Below are 17,555 nucleotides of genomic sequence, written 5' to 3'. Positions count from 1 at the left end.
ATATGCCTTTCACAGTCAAAGTATTCCATTTCCTCTGTCTCTGTCACTATACAATGCCTTAAATCATTGCTTTTTAGTTAGCTACGCACACACAATCCACGGATACATACTAAATAACTCCCAAAACACCCTCCAACGTCTCGAGCCGAATTCTTTTAAAATATACCTATCTCCTTCCAAAATCTCTGCTATTACAAATGGACCTTTAAATTTTGGATCTGTAGCGGCACATGAGTTAGAGGTCAATTCAAATCATGTTGTTGTTTTGCCTCGGAGTATAAAGATCGTTAGGATACATGTAATGTAAGAATAAATAAACTCCGAGCAAAACAATGTCGCCGCTACATGCAACCGTCGAACGAAGACGAATTCAAATTTTCCGATCTCCCCCCGACCAGTATAAATGGACGCGATCGCGAACAGGATCATCATTATCCCCTCTCGGGTCCCACGGTCTCCTTTGCTCGTACCTCTTCTTGAGCACCAACGCCCGGAGCTCCCACGGCGGAGACGCGGCCAGTACGGTCGCCGACGCGTGCGACACTGTTCGGTATTCTCTGACGACTCAGATGGCAAGCATGAGAGAAGCAGGATGCTGCGGCGACTCGCCATCAGATCGTCCGCCCATAGTAGGGGCCCCGTACATCACCCGGTACTGAACGACGCCCTCGTATAGTCGGCGCACCGCGACTCCCGCCCCGACGATGTTCAGCAGTAGGCCGCACAAGGCGTTGACAGCCGCCGTCGCCCTCGGGATCAGGGAGTCGAAGTGCGGCTCGAACGTCCACTGGCTGTCGATGTCAAGACCCAGGTATCGCATTCGCGATCCCACCCGGACAGTTTCTCCCTCCATGCTTACGCTCAGTCCGGGCGAAGGAGCCCCACGCCTTTTCTTGTCGTAGAACCAGATGGCCTCCGACTTCACAGGGGAGACCCTTAGGCTCAGTCCGCGTACCGCACGTATCGCGCAGGCCGTTGCGACTTCGCCGATGTGCAACGTTTCGTGCCACCCGCGACCTCCGAGCAGGACCAAAGTGTCGTCAGCGTAACACACCATGGCCGCGCCCGGAGGCATCGGGCAGCGCGGTACCTCGTCGTACGCGATGATCCACAAGATCGTCCCCAACACCGAACCCTGCGGTACGCCGCCCTCGACTGGCCGCCTTTCCTCCCCTTCCCTGCTGGCGTATCATACTCACCTGTCGTCGGGGTAGGCGCGGATCAGCCAAACGAGGTAGCTGGGAACGAGGTAGCGAAATGTTCCAGGGCCGCCACTATCTTGTCCCATGATATGGAGTTGAACGCGTTGACGATGTCCAGAGATACCACCAACGCAACGCCCCCACCGGAAATCATGTCTTCTGTATTTGCCCGCACGCGCCTGATCGCGTCGATCGTTGAGCGCCCCTTCCGGAAGCCGTACTGGCTTTCATGCAAGCTCGGCACTCGCCCCGACATGTGTCGTTCCGGTCGGGCGGAGACGACTCTCTCGAGGAGCTTACCGACCTCGTCCAACAGGCATATCGGCCGGTACGCCGACGGCGAATTCATCGGTCGGCCCTCTTTATGGAGCAAAACCAGCCTTGCTGTCCGCCATGCCTGGGAGTAGACTCCCTCTTTCAGACATTTTGTGTAGAGGCGCCCAAGTTTGGGAGCCATGATCCCCATTATTTCCCCCAGATCCGGCCCGGGATTCCGTCCGGGCCCGGCACCACATCGCGAGAGGCCATTCTTCTGGTCGCCTCCCACAGTTCTTTCTCCGTGACTTCCCAGTCATCTGTCCACTCCCCGGTCCAGGTTGTGTCCCGCAGCTGTTCTGCCGCACTGTCCTCTTGCGGCGGGAAGAGTGTCCCAACGATCTGCAGCAGCAGCGCCAGTTTCGTCTCCATCGTTGCCAAAGGTCCCTTCGCGCGAAGTTTTCGCGTCACCGTTCTGTATGGCCTTCCCCATGGGTCGGACTTTACTGCTTCGACCAGTTCCGACCAGGCACGGTTCTTCGCAACCATAATATCCTTTTGTAGCGAGCACCGTAGCACGCGGTACGCTTGGTAGCGCCGGGAGACGTCCTCCTTGTCGCGTCGTCGCCAGCGGCGGGCCCTCAGGTACCGTTTTCGGGCCCAGACGCATCTCGCCCTCAGCTCCGCGATGTCGGGGGTCCACCAATACACGGCTCTGCTTCGCCCGGTGCCCAGCGTGGTAGCCAACGGCCAACCTACAGTCTTCCCGATCCTCAATAGACCCAAGGACCCACCATAAAACGTTAACTTTTAACTTCATTGTTTTCACACATGTTTGCCAGTCAAACTGCTTGTCTTGAAGAATTTGCTAATCCTATAAGTGCTTTCGGTTTATGGCTAGGTGTTGGAAAAGTCCTTGGCTTTATTAGGCGCTCTTAAAAATCACGGAGAAAGCGGACAGTCATCGAATGGGAAAAACGAACATAAGTCGTTTACCCTCATTTCCCTGACGAAAAGTGTGAATATCGAATCCGCGTTTTTCGGTTAAAGGTTACACCCACACCAAGCTTTCCTCCGAGACACCATAAGAGCAAATCAGTCAGTCTATATCATCTCGAGCCAAAGGACAGTTCAAGAAACTTCAAGAAGTCACAAGTCGAATACAGTCAGTCGACAAAATACATCATCATACGCAACAACACGAAAAGAGTCTCAGGTCGTACTCACTCGTCGTTGTCCGTTCAAACATTCATTATTGTATAACACCGAAGTTGTTGGATCGTTTAAATATATATAATAACCTGCTGATCGCAGAGTTATATTTAATTAATCACCCTTATTATCCCACAAGAAATAAGGAATCGTACGATTCGTGGCGTCGATTAGTCAATCGTAACGGGAATTTACGACTCCCTTTGGCGCACTTCTCCTAGATCGCGTCTCCCCGCGAATGTGCGAAAGTTTAAGCAATCTCGTCATTAAACCTCACGTACTAACTATCCTCTATACACATAAACCTCCTACAGATCTAACTTAGTTTGGTTTCTTTCCTCATTTTTGCGTAATACAAAATCACCGAGATTAAATCTAACCACTTTAGCTTTAGTTTTGTCAAATCTATCTTTATCGTATTTAGCACTAATTTCTATATCTCTTATGGCCTATCGTCTCACATCGGAGATATCTATTTCTCTTTCTTCGATATTGAATTTTCGCACGTTCGCGAGGAGACGCGATTTCGAAGAAGCGCGCCAACGAGAGTCGTAAATTCCCGTTACGATTGACTAATCGACGCCACGAATCGTACGATCCCTTAATTCTTGTGGGATAATAAGGGTGATTAATTGAAATAACGCTGCGATTAACAGGTTACTATATATTTAATCGATCCAACAATTTCGGTGTTATTCAATAGTGAATGTTTGACCGTACAACGACGAGTAGTACGACCTAAGACTCTTTGCGTGTGGTTTCGTATGATGATGTCGACAGACTTTATTCGCGGGAGATCGACCGAACACTTATTGACGACTTGAAGACTTGATCGAAAGTTTATCGAGAGTTGGTGACGACTTGATCGAGAGTTGCTTGTTGATGACTGCTTGAGCACTTGCTCGAGAGTGCAGAACTGCCCTTGTGGTGTCTCGGAGGAAAGCTTGGTGTTGGTGTGCCCTTTGACCGAAGAACGCGGATTCGTTGTTCACACTTTTCGTCCAGAAAGTGAGGGTGACGATCCGCGATGCCGATTGGTTATGAGCCACTCTAATGAACAGGATATGAAGAAGTCTCCCACCTAGAGCGGGGGTGGACTTTGCTCCTGACGAAAAACAGCCTTTTCCGATGGACATGTGTTAGCTTTTCCCATCTGGTGACTGTCCGCTTTCTCCGTGATTCTTACTAGCGCCTAATAAACTCAAGGACTTTTCCAAGACCCAGCCATAAACTGAAAATACTTCTAGAATTAGAAAATTCTCCAGACATGCAATTTGACTGGCAAACATGTGTGGAAACAATGAAGCTGAAAGTTAACGTCTTATGGTGAGTCCGTGGGTCTATTGAGAATCGGGAAGACTGTAGGTTGGCCGTTGGCTGCCAGGTAGCGAGGGATGGCGTGCAGATGCCCCACGCGACGTAACAGATATTATCGGGTAGCAACAAGTCGTACGGTCTTGCTGTCGTACCGATTAATAGTTCCAATGGACTCGATATAGTCACGCGGTTGGTGGTGCAATTCAAAGCCAATTGTATTTTCCCAATCACGTCTAGCCATGACCGCCCAGTCGTTTCTATTGTTGTAAACATATTTTTCAGCGTGTCCATAATATACTCTACTTGTCCATTGGCCCTACTAGCACCGGTTGCTATTAAGTGGAGTTTAATATGCTTATCTTGACAAAAATCTTGGAATTCTTTGCCCGTAAAACATCTTCCTTGATCCGCTATTATCCGGCAGGCACTGCCGAATAAAAATATAGCGGACTTAAGCGCTTTAATGATATTAGAGGAATCTATTTTACGAGTATGATACAAGTATAGGAATTTAGTAAAGGCGTCGACCAAAACAATGACATATTCTTTCGAGTCACTTTTACCGCTTAGCTTTCCCGTTATGTCCAAGTGAATTGTATACCAAAGTATACTAGTTTAGGTATAGGATGTAATTCTTGTATTTTACCTGAACCAGCCTTCGAAACTTGACAAGCATGACAATTCTCTACGAATTTACGAACATACTGTAGTATCGTGAAAAAAAGGCCTAATTAGAGATTGATCAAATCATAAAAACAGTGTCGTCTGCCCTTCAGTTGTTAGTTTATATCGAAGAAAGCCTATGTGACTAAGGTCACTTAGTTCTTGCGGAGCATAGGCGCGGTGAGATTAGAGAAAAAAAGAAAAGAACGCTAGAGGAGAAGGACGATTTTCTCTATTAATTGATTTGATCTCTATTAATTTTTAATATTTTTGTTACTATGTAATAATGTATTATATTGCATTAATTATTATTTATTATTTTTCCTTAGTTCATCAACCATAAGTAGTTAATGGTTTAATAGTTAATTATAATTAGTTGCAAAGTTTTAATTCATGGTTTGTTTTTCATGGCTGATTTCTATTAATTTTTAATATTCCTGTTACCATATAATAATGATGTATTATATTGTATTAATTATTATTCATTTTTTCCTTGTTACAATCTTCCATTTGTTTTATTATCATGTTATTAAATATTTATTTCTTCATCGAAAATATAATTTATTTTGCAACGTATAAAAGTTACTACATGCACGTGTTGATCAGCATTACTTCCAAAATGGCCGCTTGTGAATGTCTCCAATAAGAGTAAGGTGACGTGTTTTATAATTTTTTATTCGATACTGAAATAATTATTTATCTGTTACTTATTCTAACTCTGTTTTAGTGCAATTGAAAATTGAAAGGACAATAATATTGTTTTTGTGTTCATTATAATGTGTATGCTTACATTGTGTTGGTTTAATTTTAATAGCAAGTGCATTGTATTTTATTTAGTACCAAAATAATCATTTATCTGTTATTTGTTTCTAATTCTATTTTGGTGCAATTGAAAATTCAAATGGCAATAATATTGTTTTTGTGTTTGTTATAATGTGTATATATACTGTGTGTTATTTTAATATAATAGCTTGTGGATTGTATTGCTGTTGAAATCTATAAATTATTAATAGCACTGTTTCACTGCTTGGTTATGAGTGGTTTATATTTATATAACTTGTATTTAATTGGTTTAATTAAATATGTGCATAGTGTATTGTATCACCGGTCACTATTGTGTAATATAACCTTATTTGTTTATACCAGATTTAATATAATAATATTATAATAACTTAATACAATATAATAATCTGTTATTCTAAACACGCTTGTCGTTGACACTCAGTTAATCTGTCTTGAATAATTTCTAACTTATTTTTATATCTATTGGCTGTTTCTATTTCCTTCTTATTAGTTTGTCATTACTTAGTACTTGTGATTTGTTGTTATTTCATATTTGTATGGTATAATTTTTGGAGCTAATCTATATATTATTAGGTAGAACTTGTTTATTGAATTATTATTGTTTATAGGTTCTCCGGATCTATTTTTTTTTCACACTACGTCGCTTGCTTGAAACATTTATACAGTGCATGTTTTGCATTGTCTGGTTCTTTGTTATACTTTCAGCACTTATTATGAGTACTTTTATTTATCCTACATCTGTGAGTATTAAAATTGCCATTTAATTTGTTTAATTTAATATGTTTATAGTGTATTGTGTTAGCAACTACTATTGTATATTATAATATTAATTTCTGTATATTAAATTTAGTATAATAATATTATATGGGTTAATGTAATATATTATCTTCTTATTCCAGTCGTTTATGTTGTTGATATTCGGTTAACCTATCTTGATTGATTTCTAACCTCTTTCTATACTTATTGGCCATTTTTATTTTTCTCATTAATTGGTTGTTACTTCATAATACAGTTTGAAGCTAGTCCATATCTTATTAGTTAAAACTTTGTTCACTATATTATTATTGCTTATAGGTTCTCCGACTTTATTCTCCAAGTCTATATGCTGCGTTGCTCATGCAGGACATGTTACACAGTGCATGTTTGGCATCATCTGAATCTTCGTTACATTGTCAACACTTATTATGACTACCTTTATTTACCTTAGATCTGTAAATATAAAAAAAAAAATACCATATTTCGTAAGTATCCGCATAGTAAAACAATCTGTCCTTTTTCTTATTTGTGAAGACTGCTGCGTCAACGTTGAGTTATTTTGTTACAATGTCACTAACTTTTCTTGGTTTTTCAGTTTCCTGTTGCCTTCTTAATCGTTCCAGTAGTATCTGCTTCAATACTCCGTACGTATTCACTTAAATTTGGTAATAAGCTTCTCATAACTGTGTCGGCTTTTGTGTATACCTTTTCAATGTGAGTAGTGAATTTCTTACTATTATCAATTTCTATTCCAAAGTATTTTATAACTTTCTTTTTTTTTTTATTTTATTTTCTCAGGTTATAATTGTCAATCTTAATATTTATTACCTTTGGTATTCTTGTACCTGTAAGTAAGGTGGTCTCAGTTTTTTTTTCATTGAGAAACTGTAAGTCTGTTGTTGAACATCAATTATTGACCATTATCATCGCTTCTTCTAGTTTAACTTTAATATTGTTATAAATATTTAATATTTTTTTCTCTTCCCTTTTTTTTATATTAAGGCAGTTGAGGTTAATCTATCCATTTGTTTCAGTTGACCGTCGTATACTATGTTCTGCAAAAATGGATCCATAACCAATCCCCGCGGAATTCCTGCATATACATTTCTTTCTACGATAATTAATTGTGTACAAGACTCATTGATTTATAAGGTACTTTTCTCTTCCAATATCTTTGTTTATTTTATTGAATTAACGCATTTTATATTTACATAGTGGTTGGAATTTTTTTTCTTTTAGGTTTCCGCTATCTTCATTATTCGACAAGCAGCGTTATACTATATACTACCGTACTACGTTGCTTTCTGAAATCTTTTGGCTATTATCTATTTCGGTTGTGTGCTAGTTTTAATTTATTTAAGTGTACTGTTCACGAAGCCCCCTTCACTTCAATCTTGGCGTTTTGATCTGCAAAATTTCTAACACTGTATATTGATCAGAAAATTTTCCTTTGCTAGGTTCCTTTAATAGATATACCAGATCTTCTATTTTGAAATTTTGCAAAATTTTTGATTCGTCTGTCGTAATATTCTTTTGACTTTAACTTGGATTTCATCAAATTTTCTCTTGCCATTTGCTGCATGGTGTTGATTTTATTGAACAGGTATCTGAGATATTCCGCATATGTTGGTTCCATATCCTCTTCGATTATCACTTCACCAGTGGGTTTTCTGGTGAAGTACCCAAAGATTAATTTGTGCGGGGAGAATTTCGTTTCTTCGTGTACAGAGGTGTTATAAGAAAACATGGCTAATTCCACCCATTCATCCCAGTTTTTGGAATTTTCGATGTATAACTTGAGATATTCGGTTAATACATGGTGAGATATTTCGATTTAACCATTGCTTTGTGGGTGGTACGCCGACGTGGTGTATTGTTTAATGCGAAATCTCTTCGCCATTTTCTTCATTAGCGAAGATGTAAAGTTCGCTCTCTGATCAGTAAGAATGTCTCTCGGTGACCCAAATCGGCAAATAAATCGTTTTGCGAAAACGTCCGCTATCTCAGCTGAAGAGATCCCTTCCATCGGAATCCCTACCGAATACTTTGACAATAAATCTTGGCTAGTTAATATATATTCATTTCCCTTTTGTGTCTTTGGCAATGGACTGATGATATCCATACTAATTTTGTCGAAAACTTTACCTGGTGTATCTGTGATCATCATCGGTTGCTTCGTCTTTATTCTTGTTAGTTTCTTTAACTGGCATTCTCTACAGGTTCTTACATATTCTTGAATTTCCTTCTTCATGTTTTCTCAGTAATAATGTTGTCGTATTCTTTGATAGGTCTTTGTTACTCCTTTGTGTCGCGCTACGGATGATTCGTGTTTCTCTCGTATTATATTATTTCGCATTTCAACTGCTGGTGTGATTACTTCCCCAGTGCAGATGGTGATAGTTATGGTTTTTCCCATAAATACTTCCTTCAATTTCCTGATTGTGTGTCGCCAGGGTATCTCTTCCAAATTTCCTTTGGTAATATTAAAGGACGTTAATTGTTTTTCGTTTGCTACGTCCAATAAAGATCTCAACGAATGTAGTAAATTTTCTACATAGGAATATTTCGGTCCTCCTTTACGGATAGTGATACAATGTATTTTCCGGAGTCTTGATTCAACCTTGCTCTTTCAACATCAAATCTTCATAATGCGCTAGTTTCCCTGCTTCCTTCATTTCTAAGGCTCCTTTATCTATCGGAGCGCCCTGTATATCGACGAATATCACCTTATGATCATTCACTCTCGTAAACTGAGTCTCGCGTTTCCGAAATTTTTAGTTCCGCAAGTACTGTAGGTCTCGCTTCTTCTCCTCGTTGCCCAGTTTGTTCAGAGTCCACCGTAGAAAGCTCTTCCTCACTTTTTGTTTCGATGTCTTCTATTTCCCGATCGGCTACTTCCTCGCCTGTGTTTACATCGACTTCGGCTGTTTGGTCAAAATATTTTACGGGAGTTTCTTCTATGGTGAGATGCTTTCGAGTAGAAGTTTTTCCTTGCTTTCCCGGTCTATCGTATTGCGACAATTCGCGTGGTTTAGGTATCCAATTGAAATCTTGTCAGATGTGGATATCGATCTGGCGAATCTTCTTCTTGTTTCCTGATTGGCAGGCACACCTCTGGGGGATTTCTAGACAATGCATCTGCGTTTGCATTTGTTTGTCCTTCTTTGCATTGAATATCGAACTCGAAAGTCTGATAATTTCAGTTTCCATTTCCAAATTCTCGACGTAGGATCCTTGATGGAATTCATCCATACTAACGGTTTGTGGTCAGTTACTATAGTAAATTTACTGCATCGCGCAGTAGACGATTTCCAGACATTCTTTTTTTATGGTGGGAGTAGTTTTGTTCGGCGAGGTTTAGTAATCTGGAGGCGTATGCAATCCGTAGGTCTTTTCCGATTGGTCCTTGACTCAGTACTCCGCCTATTGCGTATTCTAATGCGTCTGTTATCCCGCAGGGAGGACTTGCTTATGTGAGTCTATGGGGGCTGGCAAACCCACGTTCCCGAAGCCAGGGAGGACCGTCGGGACAAGCGTCCTGTTTACGTGAGACCTCTGTGTACACCGCAGGGAAGGTCGCCAGGAGTGTAATGCGTTTAAATACGGTTACGCTCTCTCTACGTGGCCTTGGGTTACTACCCACGCTACTGCGCACCCACGATCCTGATGCCAAGGATGGGACCGTCGGAATGAGTTCCCGGGTACTTTGTACTTTCAGACCCTCGCTTACGTAAGTCGCCTCTGAAACCGCCGAGCACGGTTAGCAGGTCGCCGGCCGGCAGTGACTTGGCCGTACATCCACACGATAGTCCCACCAATGACTAAGGATGGTACCATGGGGGTCGAGTGTAAGCCCGGAGGTAATAGCGACCCCTCAGATCGGCCAATTATGGGTTTGGACTCGTGGTGGCAGTGGTTGATAGCCAAGATGCTGGCGAGAGGGTTGATTTAACGGGTATTGGCTCCACCGAATGGCCTTCGGCGGGTGAGCAACGTCCCACCTGCTCGGGAACCGTCCCGGGAGACGGTAGGGCTTAAAAAGCGACCCGTTCGACCTGAGATGAGCGACAGCCCCTGCCAGGCTTAACTAATCCAGGTAGCAAGGTACTGGGTGCCTTGTGCGCTGGTTGGGCGTAACACGAGTCGAGAGCATCTCATGCTGTTGTTTTGCCTCAGGACATTGACTCAGCCTTGACACAGAAATGTAACGATAAACGAACTCCGGGCAAAACAATGTCGCCGCTACATGCAACCGTTGAATGAAGACGAATTCAAATATTCCGACTTCCCCCCGACCAGTATAAATAAACGGACGCGATCGCGAGCGGGAGAGTGTATTACACAGTGTATCATATCACACCGAGTATCTAAAGTGTCTCCGAGTATTTATCGAGCTACGCGACGAGCATTAACGAGTATTTATTCCGCGATTTTATTTGGCGATTTATATTTTGTACTAACGACTCCGTATACGGTTGTACATTAATTTATTATTTTAAATATATTCGACGGTTTCAATAACGCCCAATTTCGTTCTTTAAACCTTACGAAAAGTCCTCTACACTGTTTTCAAATTGTTGAAAAAAATTAGGAAGTGTGAAAAAATATTTCGCACTTCCTAATTGATCCAATATTTCTGTGATGTTGGGGAGCAGATAAGTATCGCCGATCGTTTTATCATTAAGCTTCCTATAATCAATAACTAATTTCCAACGTTTGTTTCCTTGCGAATCTGGTTTCTTCGGGACAATCCATAATAGAGAATTGTATGGAGATGTCGATGGTTCTATGACATCAGTGTCCAGTAATTTTTTAATTTGAAGATCTATCTCTTCTCGATGGGCAGGTGGGTAACGATATTGTTTAATACTGATTGGTATCATCCGTTGTAATTATTCGATGCTCCAGAATTTCAGTTCTTTCCAGCGTGTCTCCTGGAATATGAAATCTATCTTGATTTTTCCGAATTAATTCTTCGACGTTTTTTCTTTTCTCTTTGTTCAAGTGTTCGAGTCGTGATAATTCAATTATTTTGTCAAACCTAGTTCCTTTAGATTTTGAAATCGCATTACACGTCATGCTAGGGTGCGAGGTGAGATTTTCAAATTCTTTAATTACTATTGTAAGTGTGGTAAATTCGTAATTTCTCGATGTGATATTTATTATTTTGATATAACCTCGTCCCTTATGGTTCCTCACAACTGCATTACCAAAATAGACTCCCTTAATTGGCTCCATTTTTGGGATAAATCCCTCGTTTATCTCCGGATTTGCAATGTTTATTGAACATGGTACCGAACTCCGTTTCGGTACGATTATCTTTTCTCTTGTATCGAAGGGAATATAAATGTTTCCCCACTTAATGCGCTTTCGCTCATAATCCAGACGAGCTTTACATCCTGCGAAAAATTCGGATCCTAAGATTCTGATTCTTGATCGATCAGCAGTGAGTCATCAACTACATGAAAAATAACTGGATGGCCCGCAACCTCTCTGCCCTAGGGTGACCAGGCTCGTTGCCGTAATTCGTCGAATTTTAATTGATTCTTTCTCGTTGATGATTGCTGAATCGAGTAAAGCAGGTTTCTTAATAATATTGATTTCCGATCCGGAGTCTAGTAATAAACTTATCTTGGTTTTTAAGTCTGGGGAGACTTTTTTTTCTAGTTGTTGACTTTCCATGTTTTCCGATTGTTCCTGTGCACGACTGCACGATGGCTTTACTGTAGTGTTTGTAGGTTGTGGCGTCAGTCTTGCGGAAATCGTTGCCCGCGTTTTGCTTACTGACATAGGCGCCGGCCTTCTCGTTGCCGCTTGTACTCTTGGGCGATTCACAGCGTTGCTCTTTCGAGGTTCGCCCTTTCCTCTCGAAGGATTTGGCTGATTTCCCTGCCTCAACGCATAGGGTACTATTACCCTAGCGTCTACTCTGGCTTTGAATTTGTAATAATCTTTTACTAAGTACCTAGGTTTTTTGTAATAATTACATATTATAGGATTTTGTCCCAGAGCGTTTGGACGATTCTGCGTTGGCGGTACAAATCTTCGATCCTGGCGGTTGTTGCCAATGTTGTTGTTATTGTTCAGGGGAAGAGCGCTGTTTCAGTTGTAATTGTTCGCTTGCTCGTTTTAATTCCTGTGTTGCTCTCACAGCTTCGCGGTACGCATCATCTAAGAATTGGTATCCTGCTACTTTTACTCGCAAATACACCTCGTTTGGCAGCCCCTTAACGAAAGCCTCCCTTGTGTCCCAATCTATCGTATCTTGAACACCTTGGGATATGATGCCATACTCGCATCTTTCCCCATTCATTATTGCTAGCCTGAGATTTCTGACGCGGCCCATATAATCTAATATATCTTCTCCCGGTCGTTGAAAAACCGTTGCTAATTCATCTTTATATTCGTTAACGGTTTTTCCTGGGCCGAACTTCTTTAATTTGTTCCCGAAGTCGTTTAAACTTACCACCTCACTGTCTTCTACGGCGAGAAACGCGTGTCCGCGAAGCTTATTCATTAATAATTTTACCAACTGAGGCTCTTGATGTACAAATGGTAACTCTAAAAATTAGACTCCTGATGACTTTAATTATACAATGTTAAACACTTGATTGTAAAAGACGCGACAATAGACTGACAATAAGACGGCGTCGGTAAAAAAATAGATTCTTGACGCCTTGGGACCATATTTCGTGCTCGCTCGCACGCCCTTAACCCTTAGAGTGCTGAATGCGGTCCGTATGGATGGCGCGCGGCCAGCGCTGACGATCGCTGTTGACTAAATACTTTTTCGCTATACTGAACTCTGTTGATTGACTATTCAAAGCGCAAATCGTAATAAGTTATGGAATTCTTTTGCACGAGATTAAATGATTCAAGAGCGTTATTTTTTAGTATTAATTATTTATTATAAACATTGAAATTTACAATAAACTAGAATTTTAGTAGTAAACTAGAAAACAATAAACTAGAAAACTAAATTTAGTGAATATAACTCAAGTTAATTATTCACTTGTGCGTGAAAAATTTCAAAACAATTATCGATACATAATCCGACATTGCATTTTCTGCATTCGTATCGCGTGTCGTTCCCCCTCTTATTTTTCACACAAACAACACATTTTCTTCTTGATAATTGTGTTGTGTCGGCACGATTAGGGCATTTTGATGCAAAATGCCTATCAATCAAACGAAACGGTAAATCCTCAGACTTTCTCTTTCCTCCTCCTGCCATGCTTCTACGTTGGAAATATTTTCGTAAAATGTCTCTTATCAACGATAAATGAAATTCACTAAATTTTTGTTTCGAAGCAGTAGATTTTTGATATAAAATATATGCATTATATATAGTTAAATCTAACAAGTGGAAAAATAATTTTTTGTACCACTTTATAGTTTTCCTTAGGGAATTATGTGTACTCAAAATCATATCAACTCTATCTACAGCACCCATGTTGGAATTATAGTCGGCAATACATGATGCTTTCTTCTTATGTAATCCTGTGCGATAATCCCTTTTCTCATATTCAATCAATGCAGCTGCATGTGCAGAAGACAACATCCAAACCTCCTTTGTTTTCATGCCATTTTATTGCCAATAAAATGCCAGTCGATCGGTAGCACATTTCTCCACTTTTCAACTTTTCTTCCATGTAGGGCATATCTCTCCTATTTTGACGAACGGTTCCAAATGCGTTGGTTTTGTTTTCGTGTAATAAGGTATATAAACGTGGACTCGTGTACCAATTATCCGTAATTAGTGTATGGCCCTTTCTAAGATATGGCTGAAGCAGCGTCATCGCAACATCTCTAGAGATTCCAATGGCTGTGTTACCTCTACTAATGTTTGTTTTTTGTCCAGTGTAAATTATGAAGTCCAATACATAATTAGTTTTACAGTCACTAAGGAGAAATAATTTAATGCCGAACCTACTTCTCTTGGATGGTATAAACTGTTTAAAATAACATCTGCCCTTGTACAGCAAAAGATTTTCGTCGACGCATAGATTTTCATAATGTGCAAATGACTGCGAAAAGGAAATCTTTAATTTATCGATTACTGGTCGTATTTTTGCCAAAGGATCGTCACTTACTGTATTATTATCGTTAAAGTGCCACATTTGTGTATTTTCGACCTATCGCGGGGAGGCCCGGTCGCGAGAATACGCGTCAACGGGAGTCGTAAATTCCCGTTACGATTGCAAGAATCGACACCACAAATAGATCGATCCCCTTATTTCGTTTAGGATAATAGGGGTGATTGTTGGGGTATAACACTGCGATTAACAGGGTTATAAATTGGTATATTTCTAACACTTAATACACTGACGAGATACAGCGTGATTTGTAGTATAAGTAACGCAGACGATAGTTAGAGATACGATACTCTGATTGATGAATAATGAATGTTCTTTCGTAAGAGTTAGGCCCTCGTGAGGTCAACCGAAATAGCTATTTAACAGACTGACTTTTCGCGCTCATGCAATTATGGAGGAAAGCTTGGTGTGGGTGTGGTTTTTTGGACGAAGAAAACTGATTCGTTGCTCACACTTTTCGTTAGTAGAGTGAGGGCAACGATCTGCGATGTCGATTGGTTCAAGTCAATGTTAATGTATGAAGAGAGGGGTTGAAACCTCCTACCAATGTTGCTAGTTGATGTCCTTGTTTTAGGGAAAAACCCGGATTTTCCATTAAATAGTTCTCCGCTTTTTCCGTTAAGTCACTACCTGCTTTCTCCATAATTCTTAATAGCTCATAATAAACCCAAGGGCCTTTCTAAAGCCGTTATAGACCGAAAATATTTCTGGGATTAGGAATTCCTTCAAGGCATACATGTAAATTGAAAACATATGTCGGAACAATGACGTTAAAACGTTAACGTTTTACGGGGGTCATTGGGTTTATTGAGGGCCGGAAAGACGGCGCGTAGGCCATCGGCGGTCAAGCAGCGCGGGATGGAGCGCAGATGTTTTGCGCGACATAACAATTTGTAATAATACCATGTATCGATCTCGTGCTATTATTTTGCGGAAAATATTGCTTTTTAACAGTTCGTTCGTAGACCAATATTCTCTCAAAGACAGTTTCAATTCTACCAAATGTCCAAATTGGACAAATGGTAAATGCAAAGTATTAAGAAAAAGACAGTTTCTTCGAACGCGGCATTAACATTGAAATGCATTTATATTTATCTCACACAAACATAATAGTATTATTTCTGCGTAGGTGCTCGGAAAAATTGACAAACGCATATATATGCGTCCTTAGTCCACGCCGATGGCTTTCGCCAGACGCATATATGCGTCCATAGCACTCTAAGGGTTAAAAACTTGAATACAGACGATCGGTGTCCGTCGAACACTGGTACCGACTCGATCGCGTCTTTTAACATAATCGGTTGGGAGTTACCATCTGTCAGTCTTGTCTCTCGTGGTGTTATCGGCGATGATGCAGGTATCTCGGTTTCGTTTGTTACATTACTTATACGCGCGTCTTCCTCTAATTTAGCAAGTCTTAGGTTTATGTCGGTTAATACGCGAAAATTTTCATCCCACGCTTTCAATTTTTCTGACAACGTCAAGAGCGTGTCCTCATTCAGTGAGTCTCGTGCGATCGACACGTTTTCTATTTATATTTTAGTCAATAACCGTAAGAACTTTAATCCTCTGTGGAACGTATCCCACCGCTGCCATCAAAAAAGTTTTATTAATAATTTGTTACGTTTGTGATGCTTCTGGAACCTTCCATGCCGATACTAGTGGGAACGTACAAGATACCTTCGGCACGTGTGACAACTTATCTTGGCTGATGTTTCGTCTGTCGGGTTATCTTGTTGACGCCATGTCCTAATCTCTTAGATTCCCACCGACAATACGTGAGAAAATGTCGCCAGACTGTCGCTCGGAATGTCGTAGTGGGGAAGTCATGGTGGGGCGGTCGCGCGTGCAGCGCGGTGCGCGTTAGCGGTTGTCTCATTGATCAGCCGATTCTCGATCGTGCACCACGTGTCTTTTTTGCATTCTGCAATAAAATCTTCTTCCTCTGAGTATTCGTGTGTTTGTCGTGAGCTTCATTTACTGTCTTCTGCAAAGTGGTGCGAGGTGGATGATAGTGCGTTTTTCATTGTTCTGCTTGTTTTGCTCATCATGAGGTTTCTCGATTGGGGTGTGGTAACTCCGCGCTCTTCGTAGATTTTTCTTGTGCGCACTTCCTTCGTTCCCAATTATTTGAAATGTTATAATCGTGAATATTACCAATTGAGATGCGCATGTCCTTGTGCTTTTTTTTGGATTATTCATGCTTGTCGTTACGGGAATTTAGATCAGTATTTCCATGTGATTGCCGCTTTCAGTGTTTTGCCTTGCTTTTAATTAATTGGCGTGGTTTTGTTTTCCACGATAACAGGTTTCGCGTTCGTTCGTTCTTGATACGCGTTCCGGTTTTCTTGAATTATGAACACGGGGGCGTCTACGACTTTGGCATCTGATCCAGTTGTAAGGGCATGTAATTTTACATTCTGAATTTATCCCTTGCTTGTTCTTTGATTGGTATTTATTTCTCTCCTTCCATTTTCCTGTGTTCTCTTCTAGCGCAAGAAGAGGAAGCAACGTAAGCGATACGTGAATGGTTCAAGAAGACGTGAGCAAGAACGAAGGTCGAAGATACTGAAGGAATTGCTATGCTTGTTAGATCATTAATTGACCTTGTTTAATAATGTAAATTTCATATATAGAGTAGTTGGTAACTGGTGGTACAAGCGGAAAAGGTGTGATTCTACGCTAAAAAAGAAGTAGAAAATATAGAATAAAAATTTTTCGATTGAGGCTTTATTTTCGAGAAAACTGACTTTGAATTTTCACTCGGTACGCGTGCACTTTATCACGTCTCGTTATAACGGATCTCACTGTAGATCATTGTCTCAATGGATATTATCGCAGTTTAAGTTTGTTTTTGCCGTAACGGAAGATTAGGAATACATAATGAAATAACATGAAGTAATCATAAAGTTGATTATTACAAAAATTGCTGGACTTTCGGTTTGGTGCGAGGCAAGGGTAACACGTGGACGGGGTGCTCTGTAGAAAAAGGGAAGTGTGAGGGGAAAAAGGAAAGGAAAGCGCGAAGTAACACGAAGAGAGGAAAGATAAAGTGCAAACACACGAGGAGGAAAGAAGGAAAGGTGAAAAGAAGAGAAACAAGGGAGATTTACAAATAAGAGAATCCAAAAAAAGGAAGAGGTTAGGCAGACAGAAGAAAATCAGAAAGTTGGGCAAAGAAACAACAGATGGCGACAGTCAGAGGAAGGCCAAGGAACACAGGCAAGGCGGGAGACAAAGAAGAATCCAA

The 17,555-nt window shown here is 40.9% G+C and overlaps 1 protein-coding gene and 1 long non-coding RNA gene across 3 annotated transcripts; one reads left to right on the top strand and one right to left on the bottom strand.

Moving 5' to 3' along the window:
• Positions 1 to 565: 565 nt before the first annotated feature.
• LOC122568410 lies at positions 566 to 1,075 on the bottom strand. Its single transcript, XM_043728110.1, has one exon. The coding sequence runs from the start codon at positions 1,073 to 1,075 to the stop codon at positions 566 to 568; it is 510 nt and encodes a 169-aa protein (XP_043584045.1).
• Positions 1,076 to 5,308: 4,233 nt separating this feature from the next.
• On the top strand, positions 5,309 to 10,730 carry LOC122568126. 2 transcript variants are annotated; one of them, XR_006316986.1, is made up of 5 exons: positions 5,309 to 6,193; positions 6,528 to 6,694; positions 6,805 to 6,853; positions 7,244 to 7,361; positions 9,668 to 10,730. It is a non-coding gene; the product is annotated as an uncharacterized LOC122568126 (long non-coding RNA). The 2 variants fall into 2 exon arrangements; XR_006316985.1 differs by having other exon boundaries at positions 5,309 to 6,694.
• Positions 10,731 to 17,555: the final 6,825 nt, after the last annotated feature.

This window comes from Bombus pyrosoma, linkage group LG6, assembly GCF_014825855.1.
Source record: "Bombus pyrosoma isolate SC7728 linkage group LG6, ASM1482585v1, whole genome shotgun sequence".
NCBI lineage: Eukaryota > Metazoa > Arthropoda > Insecta > Hymenoptera > Apidae > Bombus > Bombus pyrosoma.
This window is presented reverse-complemented; position numbering and strand designations above follow the sequence as displayed.

What these genes read in the sequence shown, in the direction of transcription:
- LOC122568410 (XM_043728110.1), bottom strand. Translation starts at nt 1,075, where the DNA reads ATGCCTCCGGGCGCGGCCATGGTGTGTTACGCTGACGACACTTTGGTC.